This window comes from Bombina bombina, chromosome 1 (assembly GCF_027579735.1).
Source record: "Bombina bombina isolate aBomBom1 chromosome 1, aBomBom1.pri, whole genome shotgun sequence".
NCBI classification, from domain to species: Eukaryota; Metazoa; Chordata; class Amphibia; order Anura; family Bombinatoridae; genus Bombina; species Bombina bombina.
In genome coordinates, this window is record NC_069499.1 from 1,446,564,584 (window position 1) to 1,446,588,415 (window position 23,832).

The 23,832-nt window shown below is 37.4% G+C and overlaps 1 protein-coding gene across 1 annotated transcript; it reads left to right on the plus strand.

Annotated features, from left to right (window-relative positions):
• Positions 1–1,051: 1,051 nt before the first annotated feature.
• LOC128666235 (olfactory receptor 6N2-like) lies at positions 1,052–1,990 on the plus strand. The gene has a single exon (XM_053720708.1). The coding sequence runs from the start codon at positions 1,052–1,054 to the stop codon at positions 1,988–1,990; it is 939 nt and encodes a 312-aa protein (XP_053576683.1).
• Positions 1,991–23,832: the final 21,842 nt, after the last annotated feature.

Sequence of the window (23,832 nt, forward strand, 5' to 3'; positions counted from 1 at the left end):
TTTAAAAAATAATTAGACTGCCCTCTGGGCAGGCTTATCGACTAATAAAAAATAAGTTATTTCAGTAATGTTAACCCTTTGAGTGCTAATGACGGTTTTGAGCCGTCACTAGCACTCTGCCACCTTGAGGGAGATCTGGGAGCTCCCAACCACTCCTTCCCGTTTTGCATAGTGACATCACATGCAATAATGTGATGACGTCACCGCGCAACTTTATTTATACTTAAAGGGACACTGAACCCAAATTTTTTCTTTTGTGATTCAAATACAGCATGAGATTTTAGGCAACTTTCTAATTTACTCCTATTATTAAATTTTCTTCATTCTCTTGGTATCTGTATTTGAAATGCAAGAATGTAAGTTTAGATGCCGACCCATTTTTGGTGAACAACCTGGGTTGTCCTTGCTGATTGGTTGATACATTCATCCACCAATAAAAAAAGTGCTGTCCAGAGTTCTGAATAAAAAAAAAGCTTAGATGCCTTCTTTTTCAAATAAAGATAGCAAGAGAATGAAGAAAAATTGATAATAAGAGTAAATTAGAAAGTTGTGTAAAATTGCATGCTCTATCTGAATCACGAAAGAAAAAATTTGGGTTCATTGTCCCTTTAACAATGTTAAATATAAGAGCAGGGGGCATGCTGCTTAGAAGCCTGTATCTCAGGTATCTAAGCAGCTACAGACCCCCAAGACCCACCATTGGAAAGGTAATCGTCTAACCTTTGTACACAGTGTAAATATTGGGGGTCTGAAAAAAATAAAAAAAAAAGTTTAAAAAAATTGTTAAAAAAATAAAAAAATAAAACAAACATTAAAAAATCTTAGCACCCAGGTGGGAAAGCGCTTAGCACTCAAAGGGTTAAAGGCAACAAATATATAAAAATTAATATAATTTTTTTTCTGCATCAGCCCCACATATTAATCACTCTGATATTAGTTTTTTTTATTACAGGAATGGTATAAAGTGCTGACATTAACATGTTGTTTTATGGCTATGATCTTTTAATATATTTCAGGGTGCAGCTTGTTTATTGGCATACCCGCAGAAGTTATGAACCACACCAATCAGTCACTCATTACTCAGTTCATTATTGTAGGATTTTCAGATCTCAATGGAACTCGAGGTCTGCTCTTCGGCTTGCTGTTTATCATTTACCTTTTTACACTGAGTGGTAATATTACAATAATAATTCTTATATTTACTCACCTCAAACTCCATGTCCCCCTCTACATGTTTGTTGCTATACTTTCTTTCCTGGAGATCTGGTATACAGCAGTCACCATTCCTAAAATGCTTGCCAACCTACTAAACCAGAACATTATCACATACACCGGATGCCTAATGCAGATATATTTCCTACACAGCCTAGGCATTACCGAAACGTACCTTCTAACAGCAATGGCTTATGATCGCTACATGGCTATATGCAACCCTTTGAGATATCCATCTATCATCACAACACACTGTTGCTTTCAGATGGCAGCTTGCTGTTGGATTATTGGCTTTCTCGGCCCTTTAACCCAAATTATTTTGCTTTCTCAACTCTCATTCTGTGGCCCAAACAGGGTTCAGCATATATTTTGTGACTTCTCTCCACTAATAAATTTAGCATGTTCTGATACCTCTTTAAATGTCTCAGTAGACTTCACCATTAATTCTATCCTTTTGTTTTTTGCATTTTTCTGCATAATTATTTCATACATCCAGATTATGTCAACGGTTTTAAAAATAAGCACAGTAGCAGGAAGAGAAAGGGCATTTTCTACCTGTGGGGCTCATCTCACAGTAGTTTCGCTTTTCTTTGGAAGTGTGGCATTTATGTATGTACGGTTGAGTAATAATTATCCTGTCACTTATGATCGAATCATGGCAGTTATTTACTCTGTTTTAACACCTATGTGTAATCCAATCATTTATAGCCTAAGAAACCGAGAAATTAGGGAAGTGCTGCGGAAAAAAATATCAAATTCAATATTAAGCTCAAAATGATAAATTTGTGTATAAAATATGGTGTGGTTTTATTTTGTTCTAAAGGGACTGAAAACAATCTATTAAACGGATAGCTATATCTATCCTTCTTCTTCTTAAACATTATGCATGGTACAGGTAGTCAGATGCCATAACTCATGCCCCCCCCCCCACTAAATGTAAGCAAAGGTCACTACCACACTCTACTTTACCTAGACTGACAGCAAGATGTCACATGTCAAACTGCTGAAACAGAGGGTGGGAGAACTGTACTGTCCTCCATGTCAAGGAATAAATAAACAGAGGGTAATATTTTTAGTAAGGTAAAAAAAACATGCACCAATGGGGTACAAAACGAATATTTCCATGTACTTTCAATTATTTCTTAAAGCAAAAGACAATCTTTGTATAGTAATATTACACTTTAAGGTATTCACAGTCCTTTTATATTGCAGGTTATCTTTTGTATGTCATAAACCTGACGTGTAGCATTCCTTAACATCCCTCTTGAAGGCCCTACATGGATAAATCAATAAAAGTTTTTCTAATCTAAAATACAATTATTTAATATTAAATATGTGCCTTAAAGGGACACGAAACCCAAAAGATTTCTTTCATGATTTTGGTAGAACATACAATTTTAAAAAAACTTTCCAGTTTACTTCTATTAGCAAATTTGCTTCATTCTCTTGGTATTATTTGTTGAAGGTATATATATGCAGCTACCAATCAGCAGCTAGCACCTAGGCTCTTTGCTGCTCCTGAGCTTACCTAGATAAACCTTTCAGCAAAGGATAACAAGAGAAGGAAGCAAATTAAACAATGAAAGAAAATATTTGGGTTTCGTGTCCCTTTAAACAACAAATCACAAATTATTAAACACAATGAACAAATAATGAGCAACTACATTATTAAATCAATTTGTTCATTCGACCTTCTTTAGGCACCATAAAAATGGACAGGAAATGGGGAAGGAGCTGACATTGATTGGCTAACAAGCTCCTTTGTTTGCAATGATGTACAGAAGATGTGACTATTCATGAGTCCATCCTACCCTGTTCAATCCTGTTATAGCATTTCTAATGATTGATGCTAGAGACAGCCAGTAAGACACTAAATATTGATTTTAGTCGTACAGGCTTCTCTAATCGAGCCTTAACTTCAAATAACTTTGACTAGAGGCGCTAAAGTTCAGTTGTGTCCTCCTGGAGTTTTCCAGTCATCCATTGAAATTTATTTTGCCAAAATGTCAGTATGTATGCAACCGTTGTTAATGAGTTTTGCTTCCCATTGAAAAATAATGGGAATGAAGTTCGTTCACAAACTAATCTGATAAAACAAATGTCTGAATGTACAACTTTTTAATTATGCTCTTAAAGGGACAGTCAAGTCCAAAAAATATTTCATGATTTAAATAGGGAATGTAATTTTTTTTTATACAATCTCTTTTTATTATTTTTTTGTAATAATATTTCAATTTTGGGGTACAGAAAAAAAAAAGAAAAAAGGGAAGAGGGGGACAATGTTCTTCATATTACATACTTAGAGATTATTACAAAACCAATTTTTTTGACATATATAAACCAAAAATGCCCATGCTATGATAAATAAGGTTAACACCTTATTGATTTACTAACAAAAAACAAAAAACAAAAAAAAGGGGAAAGGGGGAGGGACAGTTACCTCTGATTACCAAATACCTAATAAGATTAATTCTGTATCTCTGAACGGGTAAATTATATATTCTATTTCACTATCGGGGAGTGATTTTATAAATATAGACCACTTTGAGAAGAATCTCTTTACATCATCGTCATTTTGTAAATCAGTATCCACTTGCTCAATAATACACTGTTTCTTTAAACAATTTTTGATTTCTTTTACACTCGGGATTGCTTTTGTTTTCCATTTCTTTAAGATTAGATATCTACCAGCTAAGATAATCAGGTTAATAATTTTGGCCTCCTTAGCGGATAAACTCTCATCTTGATGAAGTAAAACTACATTTGTTGAAGAAAAAGACAGAGAGGGAAGGCCTAGGCTGGTATTTAACCAGTACTGTGTCTTAAGCCAAAAGTTTCGTATTTTCGGACATTCCCATAACATATGCAGTAAACTAGCCAAGGGGAGAAGGCATTTTGGACACTTATTAAAACTGGCCTGACACTGTGCGCCTTTTTTCGGAGTAAAATGTGACATGTGCAAAATCTTAATGTGCGATTCCCTCCAAGTTGTAGAGAGGGTTACCCTATAAACCTCTTGTATTGAAAGAGTGAGTGTACTAGGAGTAAGAGAATCTTGTCTTAGCAAATCAGCCCATTTATGCCGAATTTTTTCCAATGTCTCTGTGCCTTTAAGTGAGACTATTGTTTGATAAATATAAGAGATTGAAGTGAGCCCATTCTTAGCTAAAAGAATCCAATTATCAATATTCCCAAGTGACCAATCCCAACCATGCTCACTTATTAACTTAGTAGCGTAATGTCTAGCTTGTAAGTAAGCAAAAAAGTTTTTATTGGGGATACCAAATTCCTCCTGTAAGGAGTTAAATGTTCTAACACATTTAGTTTCGAAATCTATTAGTTGGTGAACTTGGCTTAAACCTTGGATCTGCCATTGAGCGAATAAGGTCGATTGCATCCCTGCTGGAAACTGTGGGTTATTTAAGAGTGTGTTATATCTTGATACCTTAGATTCAATAGATAATTGTTTACACATCCTCTTCCACATTTTTATTGGGTTGCAAATCAAACTTATTTTTTTTAATTCAGGGGGAAGAAGATTGATATTACAATGTATTATAGCCCTCAACTCGATTGGGTAAAGAATATCGGCATCAAGTTCAGAATTCGTAATATAATCATTATTAGTTAACCAGTCTATTATGATCTGAGCTAAAAATGCTTGGTTATAGCTCCTTAAATCGGGAAGAGATAGTCCTCCTAGTTTTAAGGGTAATGTTAATTTAGCTAATGAGATTCTAGGCTTCTTATTCTGCCAGATAAACGAGCGCAGGGCTATATTAAATGATAAAATATCTTTCCTTTTAAGAATCAGTGGGGTATTCTGCAAAACATAAAGTATTTTTGGGAGAAGGGTCATTTTATATAAAGCAATACGACCTGACAAAGAGAGGGGGAGGTTCTGCCAGTTTTTAAAGACTTCTTTGACGGTCTTAAGTACTGGAAGTATGTTTAAAGAATACCAATCGTCCGGGTTGTAAGATATCCATATACCCAAATATCTGACTGAGTCTTGTACTATAGTAAAAGGAATTTCAATCGCTGAGTCTTTTGTCTTTTTGATCCAAAGTAATTCTGATTTAGCTGTATTTACCTTATAACCAGAGAATGACCCAAACTGACCTATTATCTTGAGAAGTTTGGGTAAATTATTAGCCGTATTTGATAGGTATATTAAGACATCATCAGCATAAAGTGCCAAACGCATCTCTTTTTTTCTAACCTTAATTCCTTCCAATTGTTGACGGATTGATATGGCCAAAGGTTCAATTGCCAGATCAAATAATAGGGGGGAGAGGGGACACCCCTGTCTGGTTCCCCGTTCTAATTTTATGGACTGAGTAAGATCTCCGTTTACTATGACTTTCGTGGAGGCGTTTTTGTACAAATTATTAAAAAATCGAATAAAGTTACTACCTAACCCGAATTTTTCCAAAGTATAAGACAGATGATGATAATGCACAGAATCAAATGCTTTTTCAGCATCAATAAAAATGATCGCCTTGTCAGGGGTCTCCCCTCTCCTCCCGGTTCGCATCTCCTCCGTTACCTTGAAGTATTCGATTGTTAGGAATAATTCCCTAATTTTAGCTGAGGAATTACGTTTTGATATGAACCCTGATTGATCTTTGTGAATAATGGAAGGAAGAAAGGATTGCAACCTAGTTGCCAGAATAGCTGCTAACAATTTGTAATCAGTATTCAGAAGTGCTATAGGTCTATAAGATTCTTTCCTTGCCGGGTCCTTCCCTGGTTTTAGAATAAGAGTTGTGTTGGAAGCGACAAAATCTGATGACGGCGTACCCCCTCTAAGGTAAAGATCATTAAATAAAGAGGTTAGATGCTTTGTTATTTCAGAAGACAATATCTTGTAAAATTCATTCGGGAGGGAGTCAGGTCCTGGGGCTTTATTATTGCTGTAAGAGTTTCTTGTTCGGTAATAGTAGAGTTTAATACATCTATTATTTCGTGCGATAACAAAGGGTGTGTGATTTTTTTCCAGAATTCATCACGCTGTGTAAGATTTGATGTTTTACCCTTATAAAGGATTCTGTAATATTCCTCAAATGTACAAAGAAGTTCTGCTGATGTTTTAAGTTGCCTACCTTCTGATATTATGCATTCTATTATAGGAGATGCTTTTTCTCGTTTGACCAAATTTGCCAGGAGTTTACCTGTTTTATTCCCGTAATGGTATAGCTTGGCCTGTAATCTAAGGTCCTTTTGTGTTGTTTTGTATAGGTAAAAAGAATCTCTATGTGCTAGCACAGAGATATATCTGGACCATGTTTCTGGAGTTTGCTGGTAAATGTACCTATTGTATGCATTTGTTACTGCTCTAAGAAGCTCTCCTTCCCTTTTCTTATACTTTTTAGTCCTAGCTATGGTGTATGCAAGTATTTCCCCTCTTAAGACAGCTTTAGCTGTTTCCCAAAAAAGTGCTGGTCGTGAAGTATGTTCCTGATTATTTTGAGCATAGTCACGAAATTTTGCTATCAACCAGTTTTTAAATTTATTATCAGTGCTTAGATATTGTGGGAATCTAAACCATCTTTTCCCTCCTTTTGGGTAGTTGGACTGAAATGCTAGAGAGATAGGGGCATGATCAGATATAGTAATTGGAAGAATATCAGCTATGACTTTAAATTTACATAATCTTTCATCTATTAAAAAAAGGTCTATTCTGGAAAGTGTCTTATGTGCACGAGAGTGACATGTATATTCTCTTTCTTCCGAATTTTGTGTCCTCCATATGTCACAGATCTCCAAATTATTAGTTAATTTAATGAATAGTTTTGATTCTAAGTTGTCTCTCTTTGTTTTTCGAGAGGTGGGGCTCTGTCTCAGTCTATCGAGTGGATATTTAGGTGCCATATTATAGTCCCCCCCCCAGGATCAGGTGTCCCTCCATAAGTAACATAAGCTTGTTTTGTAAATTTTCCCAAAATGGGAGACTAAAAACATTAGGGGCATAGACATTGCATAGTGTATACATTATTTTCATTATTTTGATTTTTACAATCAGATACCTTCCCTCTCTGTCTGTCTCTGTGTGTATGACTTCATAATCAAGTTTCTTCCCTAAGAGAATTGCTACCCCACTTTTCCTCTTAGTTGTTGACGAAAATAATACTTCTTTAACCCATGTGGTTTTAAGTTTAAGCACTTCCTCTGATTTTAAGTGGGTCTCTTGCAAAAAGGCAATATCTGTACTATTTTTCTTCTGAATGTACAACTTTTTAATTATGCTCTTAAAGGGACAGTCAAGTCCAAAAAATATTTCATGATTTAAATAGGGAATGTAATTTTAATCAACTTTCCAATTTACTTTTATCACAACTTTTGCTCTGTTCTCTTGGTATTCTTAGTTGAAAGCTAAACCTAGGAGGTGCATATGCTAATTTTTTAGACCTTAAAGACTGCCTCTAATCTGAATGAATTTTGACCACTAGAGTTTATGTGTTTCATATAGATAACATTGAGCTCATGCATGTGAAGTTACCCTGGAGATAGCACTGATTGGCTAAAATGCAAGTCTGTCAAAAGAACTGAAATAAGGGGGAAATTTGCAGAGGCATAGATACAAGGTAATCACAGAGGTAAAACGTGTGTTTCTATAACTTTGTTAGTTATGCAAAACTGGGGAATAGGTAATAAAGGGATTATCTTTCTTTTTAAACAACAATAATTTTGGTGTTGACTGTCCCTTTAATCATTATTTACCATTATTTGAATAGATACAAACATTTTGTTTTATATCACTGTATTAACATGCATACCTTAATTTTACTGTATGTCTTTGTATATAAAAGTGTATCAAAATCTCTGTTTTTTTCTGAATGTGTTAATACTTATATCTATGCCAAAATCACAAATACGAAGACATGTTGTTGGTATATCCTAAATATTTAAATGTTTACATTTAAAACTAAAAATTAGTTTAGTTATTAAAAATACTAACTAAAAAGGACAATAATCTTTTATTGTATAATTCAATTAAAAAGAGTATTATTAAACATTGTATAATTTTATAATTAATTACCATTATTTATATCAGGTGAATTTTAGATTTCTTCGTGTTAGTTAAAGGCATCTAGAAAACAGTCATGAATCTAGCCGAAAACCCACATATCAAATTGGGCTCACTGTACTAAGAAGCACATACTGCTTTTAAACCTTTGCCTTTCAATAGTTTAAGAAGTAGAGGCCACCCAACTGTTGCTTCTTACTCTCTCTTTCACTTCTAAGGTGGCAGACATAACCTTTCCACAGACACGTTTATTTGGTGTGACTGACAGGCCCTTCTCTCACTTAATTGGTCACGCAAGAGAAGGGGGCAGCATTACACAAGTTGGGAACCTTGTTCACCCCCATCTTAGTACATGAGGCCTATCATCTTAACTGGGAGTGGCTACCGTAAGGTATACATATTGAAAAGGGTATCTCTACAAAGGCTTTCTAAGTGGTTTGAAGTCATAAACATGAAAGGGTAAGACTATGTTAAATTATTTATCATAGACACATAGAGCTATGGTTGGAGAGATTGTTACATAATATAGTTACATTTAACTATGCACTGCAAATCAGGACTACACTTACAATCACTGTTGTTGCAATTTACAATCTCATGCAAAACTAAAATAGTAATAATTGACAAAATAATACATTTATTCCAAATACATAATAGACACTCTTCAATTTAATAAATGCCAAACCTTAATTTGTCTCATTATTAAACAACATTTCCAAATAAAATATGACACTGAAATGCAATCTCTTTAACTATTTTGTTGTTTTCAAGTACTATTATAAGACATATGTTAGGGTTTAAAGCTCCTGAATATATATATACAGTGTATATATATATATATATATATATATATACACACACAGAGAGATAGAGAGAGAGATGTATAGATTATATCATATAGCAGTCTATCCTGATGTCACCTGTGGGTGTAGTACAATTTTATTTAGGACTGGTCAGTGCAATGTTGTATGCTAGGAAATAGTACAGTTTCCAAAATGAGGGCAATTCTGTCTAAACAAACAGTACTAGTTCTGAAATAATAACAATGTAATGTTATACCTCAGAAATTTGTGTCTGCATTTCAGCTTAAAAGCGTGTGTGTATGTGTGTTCAGCATAAAAGAATAATATATATATATATATATATATATATATATATATATATATTCCCCCTAAAAATAGTATGGTCTGCAGGGTTCTGTGAGATTCTTAAGTCTCTACATGTAAATAGCTCTCTGGCTCCTATGGATGCACATACAGTGTACTTACTATACTTTGTTTCATATATCAGTTGAATTTCTTTTTAATTAAAAAATATATATTATTTTTATTATCGGTTATTTGAAGAGCACCAACAGATTCAAAGTGAAGTGAATATGTTTAAAAGTTGGAAGTGAAAAATGTGTTTACAGTCATGGCCAAAAATATTGGCACCCCTGCATTTCTGTCAGATAATGAACTACTTTGCCTAGAAAATTGTTGCAATTACAAATGTTTAGGCTGACTCATGTTTATTTCTTTTGTTTGTATTGGTATGACACAAAAAAGTGGAGAAAAAAGAGCCAAAATCTGACAACCAGTTAAAATAGTAAAAAATGGACTCAACCTCTGTTGTCTGAGGATTTGAGAACAAAAATTGTGGAAAAGCATGGACAATCTCAAGGTTACAAGTCCATCTTCAGAGATCTTAATGTTCTTGTGTCCACTGTGCAGAACATTGTCAAAAATTTACAGCCCATGGCACTGTAGCTAATCTCCCTGAATGTGGACGAAAGAGAAAAAATTATCAAAGATTGCAACAAAGGATTGTTCGAATTGTGGATAAAGAACCTCGATCAACTTTCAGACAAATTCAAGCTGACCTTCAGGCACAGGGTATAAATGTGTCAGCTTGCACTATACGTCACCATTTGAATGAAAAGGGACGCTACGGTAGGAGAGCCAGGAGGACCCCACTGCTGACACAGAAACATAAAAAATCCAGATTGGAGTTTGCCAAAACTTACCTGAGGAAGCCAAAATCCTTTTGGGAGAATGTGCTGTGGACAGACGAAACAAAATTACATCTTTTTGGTATAGCCATCATTCTACTGTTTTCAGAAAAAGAAAAGAATACAGTCCCTACAGTCAAACATGGTGGAGGTTCACTGATGTTTTGGGGTTGCTTTGCTGCTTCAGGCCCTGGATGTCTTGACTGTATGCATGAAAATGACCAAAGAATTCTGTGGTGCAATGTAGGGCCCAGTGTCAGAAAGTTGGGTATCCGTCAGAGGTCATGGGTCTTACAGCAGGACAATGACCCAAAGAACACATCAAAAAGCACCTAGAAATTGTTTAAGTCAAAGCACTGGAGAGTACTGAACTGGCCAGCAATGAGTCCAGATCTCAATTCCATAGAGTACCTGTGGAGAGATCTCAATACAGCAGTTGGGAAGATGAACCATTCCAATCTGAGAGACCTGGAACAGTTGGCAAAAGAAGAGTGTCCAAAATTCCAGTAGAGAGGTGAAAGAAACTTATGGATGGTTACAGGAAGCGATTGATTTCAGTTATTTTTTTCCAAAGGGTGTGCTACCAAATATTAAATTGCCAATCATTTTGTCCAGTCCAATTTTGAAGTTTTGCATGGAATGTGTCAGTTTTGGCTTTTTTTCTCCACTTTGTTTCATACCAATACAAACAAAAGTAATAAACATGAGAATACCTAAACATGTGTAATTAAAACTATATATATATATATATATATATATATATATATATATATATATATATATATATATATACATACACACATACATACATACAAATATACATACACACAATATATATATATATATATGTATGTGAGTGTGTGTGTGTGTGTGTGTGTGTGAATTAATATTAGAAATGTGCCATTTGTTTTCGTATGAATGCAGATTCGTCAGGAACATCGGATTTCCGTTGCGTTTTAACTAAACGAATATACGAATGAATGTACAATAAAAATTAAAGAAAACTTTCTTAAAGGGGTTGATACTTACCTTATCACGCTCTACATGCTCTCCAGAGTAAACTTTTCACCTGTAGCTTGGAAACATTGACAATTCAGTTTTCGTTTCATTTTAAAGAAATCGAACACAGAATAGTACAGCCACTGAATATTTGGAGAAACAAATCTCCCTGAATATTCGGAAAATTTTTTTTGTCTGAAACAAAATTTTTGTGGCTGCACATGTATATACGTGTGTGTATGTATATGTGTGTGTTTATATATATGCGCACTTGTGTATGTAGGTACAGTATATATACATGTGTGTGTATGTATATATATATATATATATATGCATATATATATATATATATATATATGTGTGTGTGTATGTATATATGTGTGGGTGTCTGGGTATGTATATATGTATGTGTGTATAGTGTACATCCGTACCATTACAACTAAACAAAAAATAAGACTTTGGGCTGTATGTTTTCTAGAATTTAAATAATCTGTCAAGCTCTGCTATATAAATGATTGTTTTAAACTATGGCATGACTTGCTCTCTCTTTTGCATGGGGTAGTTTTGAAAGGTTTAAGGCCCTACCCCAGACTTTACTGTAGAATGCTGTGGCTGATGTTGTGTTGCTCCCTAAATATAGTAAAAGGTGCTGGTCACTAAAGTATTCATCAATACATCATTTCTGTGTATGTGTATATGCATTTGTTTTTTATTTGTGTAACATTCACATATGAGGACACATCTACACCATGCCCACATGCCATGCGCAAACACCACGCCTTATGAAAAAGTGTCCAGCAAATTTCTTTACAAAAGGTGGCAACACTAGGAAAATACCACTACCTACACAACAAGCATTACTACATAAACTGCACAAATACCTTAATATATTTATAGCTACATTGTGTACTGCAATCAGGGTCTGCATAGAGATGGAAAACAGAGTTATCACATATCTCTGTTGCAGAGAATAAAGTCAGATTTTATTATCAGATGGAGACATAGTCGATAGTAGGGAGAAATTATTTGCAATCTGGCAGAATTGGCTTCTCTATGTAACAGAACTCTAAATGTCTGGGTCTTGCATTACACATTTAGCCATATCAGAAAGGGGAGACTTACCATACCTGGAACCCAAGCAGAATGGTAGCTGGTCCTTAGAATTGATTGGACACACTGTTACTTTACTGTTAGTCGATGTGTTTACTTTGCATCTATTGTTGTGATGAGACGCACTGGAACCGTTTAAAATTTTCAGACGCTACAGAAAAAATATATAAAGGGGCTGTTGTCTCATGTATAGCCCTATGGATGTTGTAATTGATTATGCAAAGGGGCTAGTGTGAAGTTTCATACCCATTACTACCTATCTGTATTGTTATGTACTTTCAATGCAAAACCTTAATAACAATTATTTCAACAAAAAGGTTTTTTCAAAAGGATGATATCAGTTAAGTTAAGGTCATATATCACATACTTGCCAAGCAACAAGCAACAATTTATAAGATGTTGAAGAAGAGGTGTAAGTAAAAGAGCTGCAAAGGTATAATCACAACATTAAAGCAAAAATGCCTTGATATAAATGGAGCAATATAATTAAGATTATACTCAAAAAAAAAAAAACATTTCTTGAGCAGGCTGAGGAATAAAGTTCCAATTTCTGGAGGCGAAGCTAACTACGGAGCTGACTGGCAGCAATAGAATGGAGCTCCTCTAATATTTAGGAGTTATCACCCCATATAATACTTTTCCTTTGCAAAAGAGTATTGGAAATTTTACCCCCAACTTCCCACATAACCATAGACCACAAATAGTCGGATCAGAAGACTCACGCTGGAATTCACAGAGAGCAGGGTAGTACACCTTGGGCTTGCAAAATCGCAGCAGTAGGGGACGGTTAACTTTGGGCGCTCCATTAGCCCTCTATTATTACCACTTCTCCCCCTTACTTTAATAGAGACCTGGGACAGGATTTCTGCGCTATATCCCACTTCATCTACCGGCTATTTGACTTCTCGGGGATCTGGAGAAAGCCTGTGAAAGGCGCCATCTTGTCTCCCTAAGCCTCACATACCCAAATACCCCATTTTTCGTATTTCTGAATGCAAATTTTCTACCCACTGTATTTAATGTTTCCTTATACCTTTGGGTTCCTCATTCCTTGGTCATATTTGTTAAGTTTCTATGAACTTTTAATGGCTGGATAACCTCCAATAAGTGCTTACCTCCTAACAACCTACTAGTACCCTACAACAGCCCCCCTCCTCCCTTTCCCACAGGCCCTCATTACCTGCGGGTCATACCCTCACTCCTTTTTCCCACTTTGCCCATAGGGGGCACCTCCCCAGGAGGGGGACTTTCTCCCTCTGTGATGTCAACCCCACTTCTGGTCCGTCTAAAGACTAAACTAAGCTGATAGAAACACCTCAATTCCACTACTAGATTAGTGAGACCAGATATGGAGTGCTAATTGCCTGACATGAGGGGCACCTGACAGGCTCCCCCTAGTTTCCATCCTTATTAAGGAAATCACAGCAACAAGTTTTTCTCTACACCTCATGGTAAAGGCAAGGAACAAGGGAACTCACAGGCTCATTAAGATGAATCACACCATGAAGAAAAAAACAGAAACATCAAGAGAACCCTAAGAGAGATCATTTTAATAGTAAAAATCTTTCTGACCAAGATGTATCAGATGAAGACTCCAGAGTCTCTACCGCTTTCTATAAATGAGCATCTAAATCCTATAACTCACTTAAAGATTGTTCCATGCTTCCACACTCAACCATACTAGATTCCATCAAAGCCTTGTCTGACAAAATGGAGACTCGCTATGCCTCCCTTGAGCAAGATCTCAGACAATCAGTTAGTGAGCTCAAAAGAGGCATCTCCTCTCTGGGGGAGTGTACACAGACTCTAGAAAGGAAACATGAAGATCTTAACATTGATCATACCAAGCTTTTATCCTTTACTCAGAACCTGGCAGAACAAATATCTGATCTCAAAACTAAACTGGCAGATCTAGAATATAGGTCACGTCGTAATAATCTAAGGATACGGGGCATACCTGAGGATATTAACACCACAGATCTACCTGAATATCTCACTGGCTTATTTAAAGAATTGCTTGATACCCTTCAAGACCAAGAACTTCTTATCAACAGAGCCCATAGGGCCATCCGTCCCCGACACTCAGCCTCAGATGCACCAAGGGATTTTATTATCAGGCTGCACTACTTCACATTTAAAGAGAAAATACTTAGATCATCCTTCGCCAACAAGACCTTAAAAGAACCATATCACAACATTCAAATATTCCCTGATCTCTCCCCACATACACTTGCCAAGAGAAGAACATTTCAATAATTCACTCAAACTTTACGTCTCCATAATTATTATTATTATTATTATCGGTTATTTGTAGAGCGCCAACAGATTCCGCAGCTCTATAAACAAAGGGGGAGGACAACAAAACAATTATAGGGATCAAATGGGTAGAGGGCCCTGCCAAGAGTTGCACTGTTGTAGTCAACTCTTAAGAAGGTGATCTACAAACAGCTAGACTCTTAGGCTTACATACTAAGGGGGTTCAGGGGATAGCAATGGAGGAGAGGAACTGGTATTAGGAAAGGTTAGTGTAGGTTGTATGCATCCCTGAACAGTAGAGTCTTTAGGGAGCACTTGAAGCTTTTAAAACTAGAAGAGAGTCTTGTGGAGCGAGGTAGAGAGTTCCACAAGATGGGAGCCAGTCTGGAGAAGTCCTGTAAACGGGAGTGTGAGGAGGTGACAAGAGAGGAGGAGAGTAGGAGGTCATGAACAGAGTGAAGGGGACAGGAGGGAGAGTATCTGGAGACAAGGTCTGAGATATAGGGGGGAGCAGTGCAGTTGAGGGCTTTGTATGTCAGAATGAGAATTTTGTGTTTGATCCTAGAGGCAAGAGGAAGCCAGTGAAAAGATTGGCAGAGAGGTGCAGCAGATGAAGAGTGACGTGTAAGGAAGATGAGTCTGACAGAGTCATTCATTATGGATTGTAAAGGAGCTAGGCGGCAGGTGGTGAGACCAGAGAGGACAGAGTTGCAGTAATCAAGGCGGGAAAGAATGAGAGAGTGGATTAAAATCTTTGTTGTGTCTTGTGTAAAGAAGTGTCTAATTTTAGAGATGTTTTTAAGGTGGAAGTGGCAGGCTTTAGCCAAGGACTGAATGTGAGGAGTGAAAGAAAGATCTGAGTCAAATGTGACCCCAAGACATCGGGCGTGCGGGGTAGGGGTAATGATGGAGTTGTCGACAGTTATAGAGAGATTTGGAAGAAGCTCAGTTTTGTAGATATTTAGCTTGAGGTAGTAAGAGGACATCCAGTTAGAGATGTGAGAAAGACAGTTAGTTATGTGTAGTGTGATAGGAGCGCCTAAAGGTGGATTCCTGCTGCTAAAAAAGTTCTTCCCTCAAAGAGAACTAAATGGTGGATAAGAAGAAAAAATGGGGTTTATTAAGCAGCGCTAAAAAAAGCTCGGAAATGATGATACCAATCTAATTTATGTTTTATACAATCTAGTTTATTTAAAAATTCTTATAACACATAAAAACAACAGCAAATGCTTTTCCTAATTAATAAAGGGACGTCTCCCTTATACAACACTTATAAAAACAGACTAGAACCATATAATCCTAGAATTCCAGGTATAAAGGAACTGTATTTGTTACTGAAGAACTGTAAAGCTGTTAGGACTGATACATTTGTGCCTTTTAAATATTCAATTCACCATTTATCTTAGAAATGTGTTGCTTGCCATATGTTATCTATAGAATTAATTCCTTTATACCTGGAATTCTAGGATTATATGGTTCTAGTCTGTTTTTATAAGTGTTGTATAAGGGAGACGTCCCTTTATTAATTAGGAAAAGCATTTGCTGTTGTTTTTATGTGTTATAAGAATTTTTAAATAAACTAGATTGTATAAAACATAAATTAGATTGGTATCATAATTTCCTAGAAAGACAGTTAGTGACACGGGTTAGCAAGCAAGGATAAAGGTCTGGGGCAGAGAAGTAGATTTGGGTGTCATCGGCATACAAATGATATTGTAAACCGTGGGACTTTATTATGGAACCTAGTGATGATGTGTAGATTGAGAAGAGAAGGGGACCGAGGACAGAGCCTTGCGGTACTCTGACAGAAAGTGGTGACAGGGCAGAGGAGGCCCCAGAGAAGGCTACACTAAAGGTATGGTTTGACAGGTAGGAAGAGAGCCACAAGAGGGTTTGGAGCAAAACAGGGTGGTCAACAGTGTAATAGGCTGCGGACAGATCAAGGAGGATAAGCAGAGAAGTGGCCTTTTGATTTTGCTGTAAGTAGGTCATTGGTAACCTTAACAATTGCTGTCTCTGTGGAGTGATGGGGATGAAATCCAGATTGCAGTGGGTCAAGGAGGGAAATATGCCGGTGCTGAGGGAGAGGTTGAAAGTGTGTGTGAGTATAGGGGTGAGGGTGGAAGAGAGGGAGGGCAGTAGCTGTGAGGGGATAGGGTCAAGGGGACAGGTAGTGAGGTGAGAGTGCAGTATAAGTGCCGAAACTTCTTCCTCAGTGACAGGGGAGAATGAGCTAAGTTTAAGGTTATGTGGGTTGTGGTTGATTGAGAGCATTTGAGGGGGTGAGAGAAAGGAATTATGTTGAGAGCATTTCTGATGGAGTCGATTTTGTTATTGAAGTGGCTGGCAAAGTCTTGAGCTGACAGAGAAGTTGTATTAGGAGGTGGGGGAGGGCGGAGAAGGGTATTGAAAGTGGAGAACAAAAGTTTTGGGTAATAATGTGAAATACAGATTGGGATTCCCTGTAAAGATCTTCCAATATGAAGACCATTCTTAGATGATCTCCTCACCAGACCAAGGCATGAAACTTCTTCAATCACTTGGCCTGCCTCAGTCTTCGGATCCCAACCTCAAGACATCAGAGAACTCTAAGGCACTTGACACATCTGCCCATAAGTGGCAGCCACTTCCCAGGAGACCTACCCAACAAGTCAAAAGATCCGACTCACCCAAAGGACCTATCTTGAGTTCCAATACATCTGTCTCCTCAACGGAACCGAATCACTGTTCAGGTCCCATATGAGCTTACGTACGGGTACACATCTTACCCTTCGACATCCTAATAGATCATATATATCCTACCTCAAATTCCAATACTACCTTTTCCTCAACAGAAGATCAACACCACTTTGGTACAACCTGAGCTTATGTACGGGTACATACCTTACCCTCTGACTACCTAATAGCTCCTATGTATTCCTAACTCTAAACCTGCTGGTCGGATACAGGTTTACCACACTACTCCCAATTGATTTCAGTGTATTACTTACTAAAACTTTACTTCACTATTATCTCTCTATCACTGTTCATAGAGTTTAGCATTTTGGTATAACTTAGCTAAGGCAGTATACGCATGGGTATATATCTTATCCTTTAACTACCTATTAGCTACTATGAGTATTGTTATTTATAACACACTGTTCCATGGTTTAATATCTTAGTGTTATATAGTTTTACCTATAAGCCTGTAATAGTACCTACCTGGTTCATATGTTACTTACTGTTTACTTGATTGGCTTAACATCTCTAGCCTTAAGAGCACATAGATCCCTAGGCACAGATACTATGTTTTTTTCTTTCAGGTATTACATAATGACCTACACTTAACAAATATCATACCCATTAGTACTCCGGATACAGTCAATGTTTTAATTTACACAGTGTCTGAGACACTGATACCCTCCCTCAGGTCTACAGTATGATGACCACCCACATGTGCAAATATACCCCAGAATCCCAGACCTCTAAGATTTTCACATTATCTATATCTAGAGTTATTTATAGTCTAACACCATTCAATTTTGTGTATATATATATATATATATATATATATATATATATTCTTAGATATGCAATTTTTCCATTTGACACTCCCTCATGAACCCACACTTGACCTGAGCTACGGATTTACCCATAATATTAATCATCGCTTAGTATATAGTAAATTATACATTATACAAATGTTCATGTGTTTTCTTCATTTGCCTGATTATATACTCTGACATGGGCCAAGTTTAGGATTTCAGTCCGAAGAAATTTTAACTATTTTTATATTCAAAGCAAAAGATTTTTGTTTATCTCACCCCAGGTAGATATATGATGTGTTTTAACTGCTGAATTACCTCACTTCATCTGTTTGAAGATCTCGCTTACTTAACTTCCTTAACTCCATACTATATAATTTCTTAACTGGGGGGATAACCATTTTTTGCCCCCCCCCATCTTTTCCTACTCTATATACTAAACCTAACCACTGCTTTTTGCTCACGTGTTCTATTTGATCCAGTCACTCTATACCATACTACTATACCTAGCCTCCATAGAGGCCATATTATTATCACTCCTCCTCCCTCTTAACCCTTCCCCTACACTAAAGCAGCTTTTTTCACTGATTCACCTAAAATATATTATATCATTAGCATTATAGTTATATCTACCCACCACCACTGCTCTTAATACAGTTTAGTATACTCATCACCCAATTTCCTAAACCCCACTAGGTAAGAAGCTTGAATACCTCCCTGGTCCTTCCTCCTTCTACTCCCTCACCCTCCTTTTTTTTTATCTTGCAGAATAGAAGGTCTACGCCTACTCACACTAAACCCCCAAGGTCTCAACTCTTCCATGAAATGCAGCCTTCTACTGAACCACTTACAGGAGACTAAAATGGACATAGCTTTCATCCAAGAGACCCACTGGATCTCAACTCCAGGTACAACACACACATATAGAAAGTACCTGATAGTTCTTAAAGCCTCCTTATAGGTCAGGCCCAAAGATCTCCGCTTCAGATAGATCAACGCACTACCTCTCCAGAGCTTTTCAGAAACTTATCAGCCAATATGACTTATCTTGTGGGTTAAATGATCTCCAACAATCATATAAGGACTATACCTTTTACTCTTCTACCCATAAATCATATAGACGTATTGATTATTTCTTTACAAGCTCTTGATTGTTGGACAATATCTCATACAAAAGAATCTCCCCTATCTCTTGGTCGGATCATGATACCCTGACTTTATCACTTGGTCCACATATAACGAATACCTCCCCTCCCTCTTGGGGCCTCAAAGATTGGTTAGTGACAGATCCTATTCTTAAACTTGAACTCCAAGAGAAGATCTCTGAGTTCCTTAATATCAATGATAACTTCCAGACCTCAGCAGAGACCCTCTTGGCCATACTCAAAGCATTTCTTAGAGGACATTTTCTTAAAACAGATACAGATATAAGTAAAAATCAGGGAGCCCCACCTTCTGTACTTTCCATGCAACTATGGACCCTGAGAAATAAACGTAACATATCTTACTCTAGTACTATGAATGACGAAATAACAGTGATATCCAAACAAATTCAAAATCTATAACTCCAAAAGAGTCCATAGCAAAAAAAGAAGAAATGTCGTCAGTAGCTGCTTTTAAATAAAATTTTAGTTTTATTATAAAAATTGGCTAAAACATAGAGGGTAAATACCCTTAACTGTTACAGACTAACATGTTTCGGCTAAATGCCATATTCATAGTCATAGGGTGTCTCGGGTCTGTTGGGTGAGTAATAACTTGTGGATATTTACAACTGTACGCTTGCATATCAATGCCATTGGGTACAAGTATTTGATTGCTTCAAGGGATATTTCAGCATATATCAGCCTAGGGCCTTGGCCCTACTTGGGCTTGCTATTTATATATTATAGTCAAGGGGGAATACTTAAATGCCCTGGTCCGTATTCATGCACCATTGTATTGGACCCTTCAAATTGTAAAGGCACAGATATTGAAGTGAAGGAGTTGTGCATGATTAATGAGGACTTTTTACATTTAACAAACATTTTGTAAGGACATTTGGTGGTCCAGATAAAGTCTTGTGATAGCAGGTACTCTAAGTGTTAGATTTGGACTCTCTTTTTCCAAGAGTCCACACTAGAAAAGTTCAAACAAACTTTTTACAATCAAGGCAATAAAGCCTCTTCCTTACTAGTGGTGAAACTTAGACACTGCACCGCTCAAGCCAAAATACTGGCTATAAAAAAAAAAATACTAACATAGTATACTCTCCCAGAGATATAGGTGACACTTTTAAATCCTTCTACCACTCTCTCTATAATATAGAGGCCGATCTCGACCATCCCCCCCCAATCCTACAGAAGTCAGATTATTTCTTGAAAGGCTTCAGTTACCTAAATTATCACAAGAGGATCTCTCTATCCTTGTAGACCCAATAGACATAGAAGAAGTTCAGAGGGTCATCAACGATATGAACTAGGCAAATCCCCAGGACCAGATGGCTACACCGCTCAATATTATAAAACTTTCCAACCCCCTAATAGCCCCCTTATTATGTAGAATGTTCCAAGAAGGAATGCACAAGGGCACTTTCAGTGGAGAATTTCTGGAGGCAACAATAACTATGATACTGAAGCCAGGAAAGCCCTCAGAGCTGTGTGGTGGCTATTGCCCCATTTCCCTACTTAATCTAGACACACAATTAAACTATCTAAAGTTATTTCCTCTCTGGTCCACCCGGACCAGGTAGGCATTATTCCGCAGAGAGAAGGGCCGGATGCCACCAGGCGTATCCTGGACATACTTTTCATAGATTCCAATAGGGGGTTCAGGTTTTCTCCCTGTCCCTTGATGCCAAAAAGGTTTTTGACAGGGTAAGATGGGAATACCTCTAGGAGACAATTAGAGCCTTCCATCTCCCAAACAAGCTTTATATACCTCTCCGTCTGCCAAAGTTAAGGGTGCAGGATTTCAATCTGGCTCATTCAGTATAGCTAATGGTACTAGGCAGGGATGTCCCCTCTCACCCCTCCTATTCGCATTGGCTATCGAACCCCTTGCTCCAGCTATTAGACTAGATCCACATATTTTTGGTGTGTCCTTAGCAAATTCACATCATAAAATCTCTCTCTATGCCGATGATATCACACTATTCTTAACGTCCCCAAACACCTCTATACCTGCAGTTTTCAGACTGCTTAAAAATGTTGGCTTAATGAGTTATTATAAACTTAATATAAACAAAACAGAAGCCCTACCCATTAATATTCCTGCCCAAGATTTGGCTTGTTTACAACGATCGCATAAATTCCAATGTAACTCTCATGCCATTAAAATCCTAGGAACCTTCTTAGGCGCAGACCCCTCTATTACCATTTTTAAAATTACTCGGAAAGACTCTCAGAATTCCAAAATTTACATGGGAATTTAAAGAGATATCCTGGACAGGGAGAATCGCAGCAATTAAGGTGTCTTTCTACCCAAAATAACCTACTTATTTAGGTGCATCCCACATAACATCCCTAGGCCCACACTTAATAAACTACAAATCCTCATCACTACCTAAATATGGAAAGACGAAAGACCTAGAACTTCCAGACATACCCTACAGAGACCACTCACACATGGGGGATTAGCCCTCCCTAACATTATCTTATACTACAATGCCACCCGGCTGTCACACCTGCTGAGTTGGAACATTTCAGAACAACTACTGTTGGTTTGATTTTAAGACCTCGTTATTACCATCGGGTCTAAAACATACTGACCTCCACTGGATACCCCCGCATCACAGAAAAGACTTCGGTACAACACATCCTATATTACATGATGCCTTCCAGTTTTGGGACCAAGCGAGACATAACCCAGAAATTGCCCCACACCCCTCCCCAGCACTTACACTAACTAGTGCTCTTTACTGCCTACCAGACTCCCACCTAGACTCTTGGCAAATCCTCCAGATCTCATCAATCACAGATTTTTATGATCATGATGCTTGGATGCTACACCCTTAGTTATGCACAAAATTTCAAATACCCCCCCCCCCATACAATTTGAGGCATTTCACCTAAGAGCGTGGGGATATCCCAAACATAACCTCCGAGCACTATCAAAATGGGAAAGCAAGTGGATCAGGCCCACAACCTCAAACACGCTCTATCTTTTCACTATAACTTACTTCTTTAACCCTATATGCACCACAAAATACCCCAACCCAAGGCTTGGGAATGGGAGATAGGCTTCATGGCTGACACTGACACCTGGCGCAGACGAACTTTAGTAACTAAGAAACTTCTACATTGCGCCACCCTATGGGAATTACATTACAAAATCTTAAATGGCATCTAGTTCCCTACACACTCCATAAGATATATGGCACTCACTCCCCCATGTGTTGGCATCAATGTGGACATTCAGGCACAACTCTACATGTGTGGTGGTCTTGTCCCAAAATTTAGCCTCTTTGGTGAAAGCTGTACAAAATTCTCAATCAAATGACTATTGTTCCCCCCTATATCCCGGAGGTATGCTTGCTTCATTTGCAAATACCAAATGTAAACACAGCTAACGAAGCTTTAACAATCTACCTATTTATGGCTTCTAAGCCAGCAATAGCAAGAATTTGGAAACGCAAAGACCCACCATCCATTTCACAAATTCATTTTACTATTCAATATATCATACAGATGGAGCTATATTCCCACAGAGTTTTAGACAAAGTAGGCTTTTACTATGAGACCTGGTCTCCTTGGTTAGAAAAATTTCTGTATTAGAATTCACATGCTGGTACAATAACATTTAGATACTCCCCCTTTTTTTTTTATCTCTCTTTCTTACCTACCCCTCTCTCCCCTCAGTTACCCCCATATCTCCTTATTACTCACCACTTAAAAAGCAACTAGTTTGACAGTGGGATTTCCAGAAATGTATACCCATATGATATAACTTTTCAAGAAGCTTGTTGATTTACTTTATATAAAAACATGAGGTTTCATATTTCACTTCAAATAACATTCACCTCAAGTGCCTACTGTAATATACTGTACATATAATATATCTTACTTTAGCATTAGCCCTTATTCTATCATAGAAGATTATTGGTTTACGTGAGATGATATGATCAGATTACCGATGTGTACAAACCTATTTTTATTTATGCTAATGTACAATATCACATTGGTATGCTCCTAATTGTCATGTTGATTATTACCTCAATAAAAATCTTTTTTTTTAAAAAGTTCCAATTTCGTTTTTTTCGACTTCCGGTGGGCGGGCCTTGTGCTAGCAGGGTGAACTGTGTGCTTTGTGTAGCTCCGTGTCTAAGCTCCCTAGGACACGAACTAAAATCTGCCCAAGTGGGAAAGCCCTTGACGGGAGGCGTCTGGGCTGCATATCTCACAGGAGAAGGGGAGTATAACATTTCTCCCTCACCGAAAGTTAAACCACGCAGGTTAAGCATGGAAGTGGACCCTTAAAATAAGAAAAAGGGAAGCATAAGTAAAGGTGGAGGCCTCACAATTGTAACAGGGATAAAAGTAATCCCGCAAGTGAAACTCCCGCTGCTAGGGGAGTAACGGCAGAGACATACTTCATGGAGAAGGGTAATTCCCACCCGGCAGAGGGTAGCAGTGGAAAGACATAGCCACCAATTAGGCCCAAGGGAAATAATACTGATAAGGAGAAGGGAGGCTCCTACCGGCGGAGCGGTGCCGTTAGCCCAACCCGGGGAC

What these genes read in the sequence shown, in the direction of transcription:
- LOC128666235 (XM_053720708.1), top strand. Translation starts at nt 1,052, where the DNA reads ATGAACCACACCAATCAGTCACTCATTACTCAGTTCATTATTGTAGGA.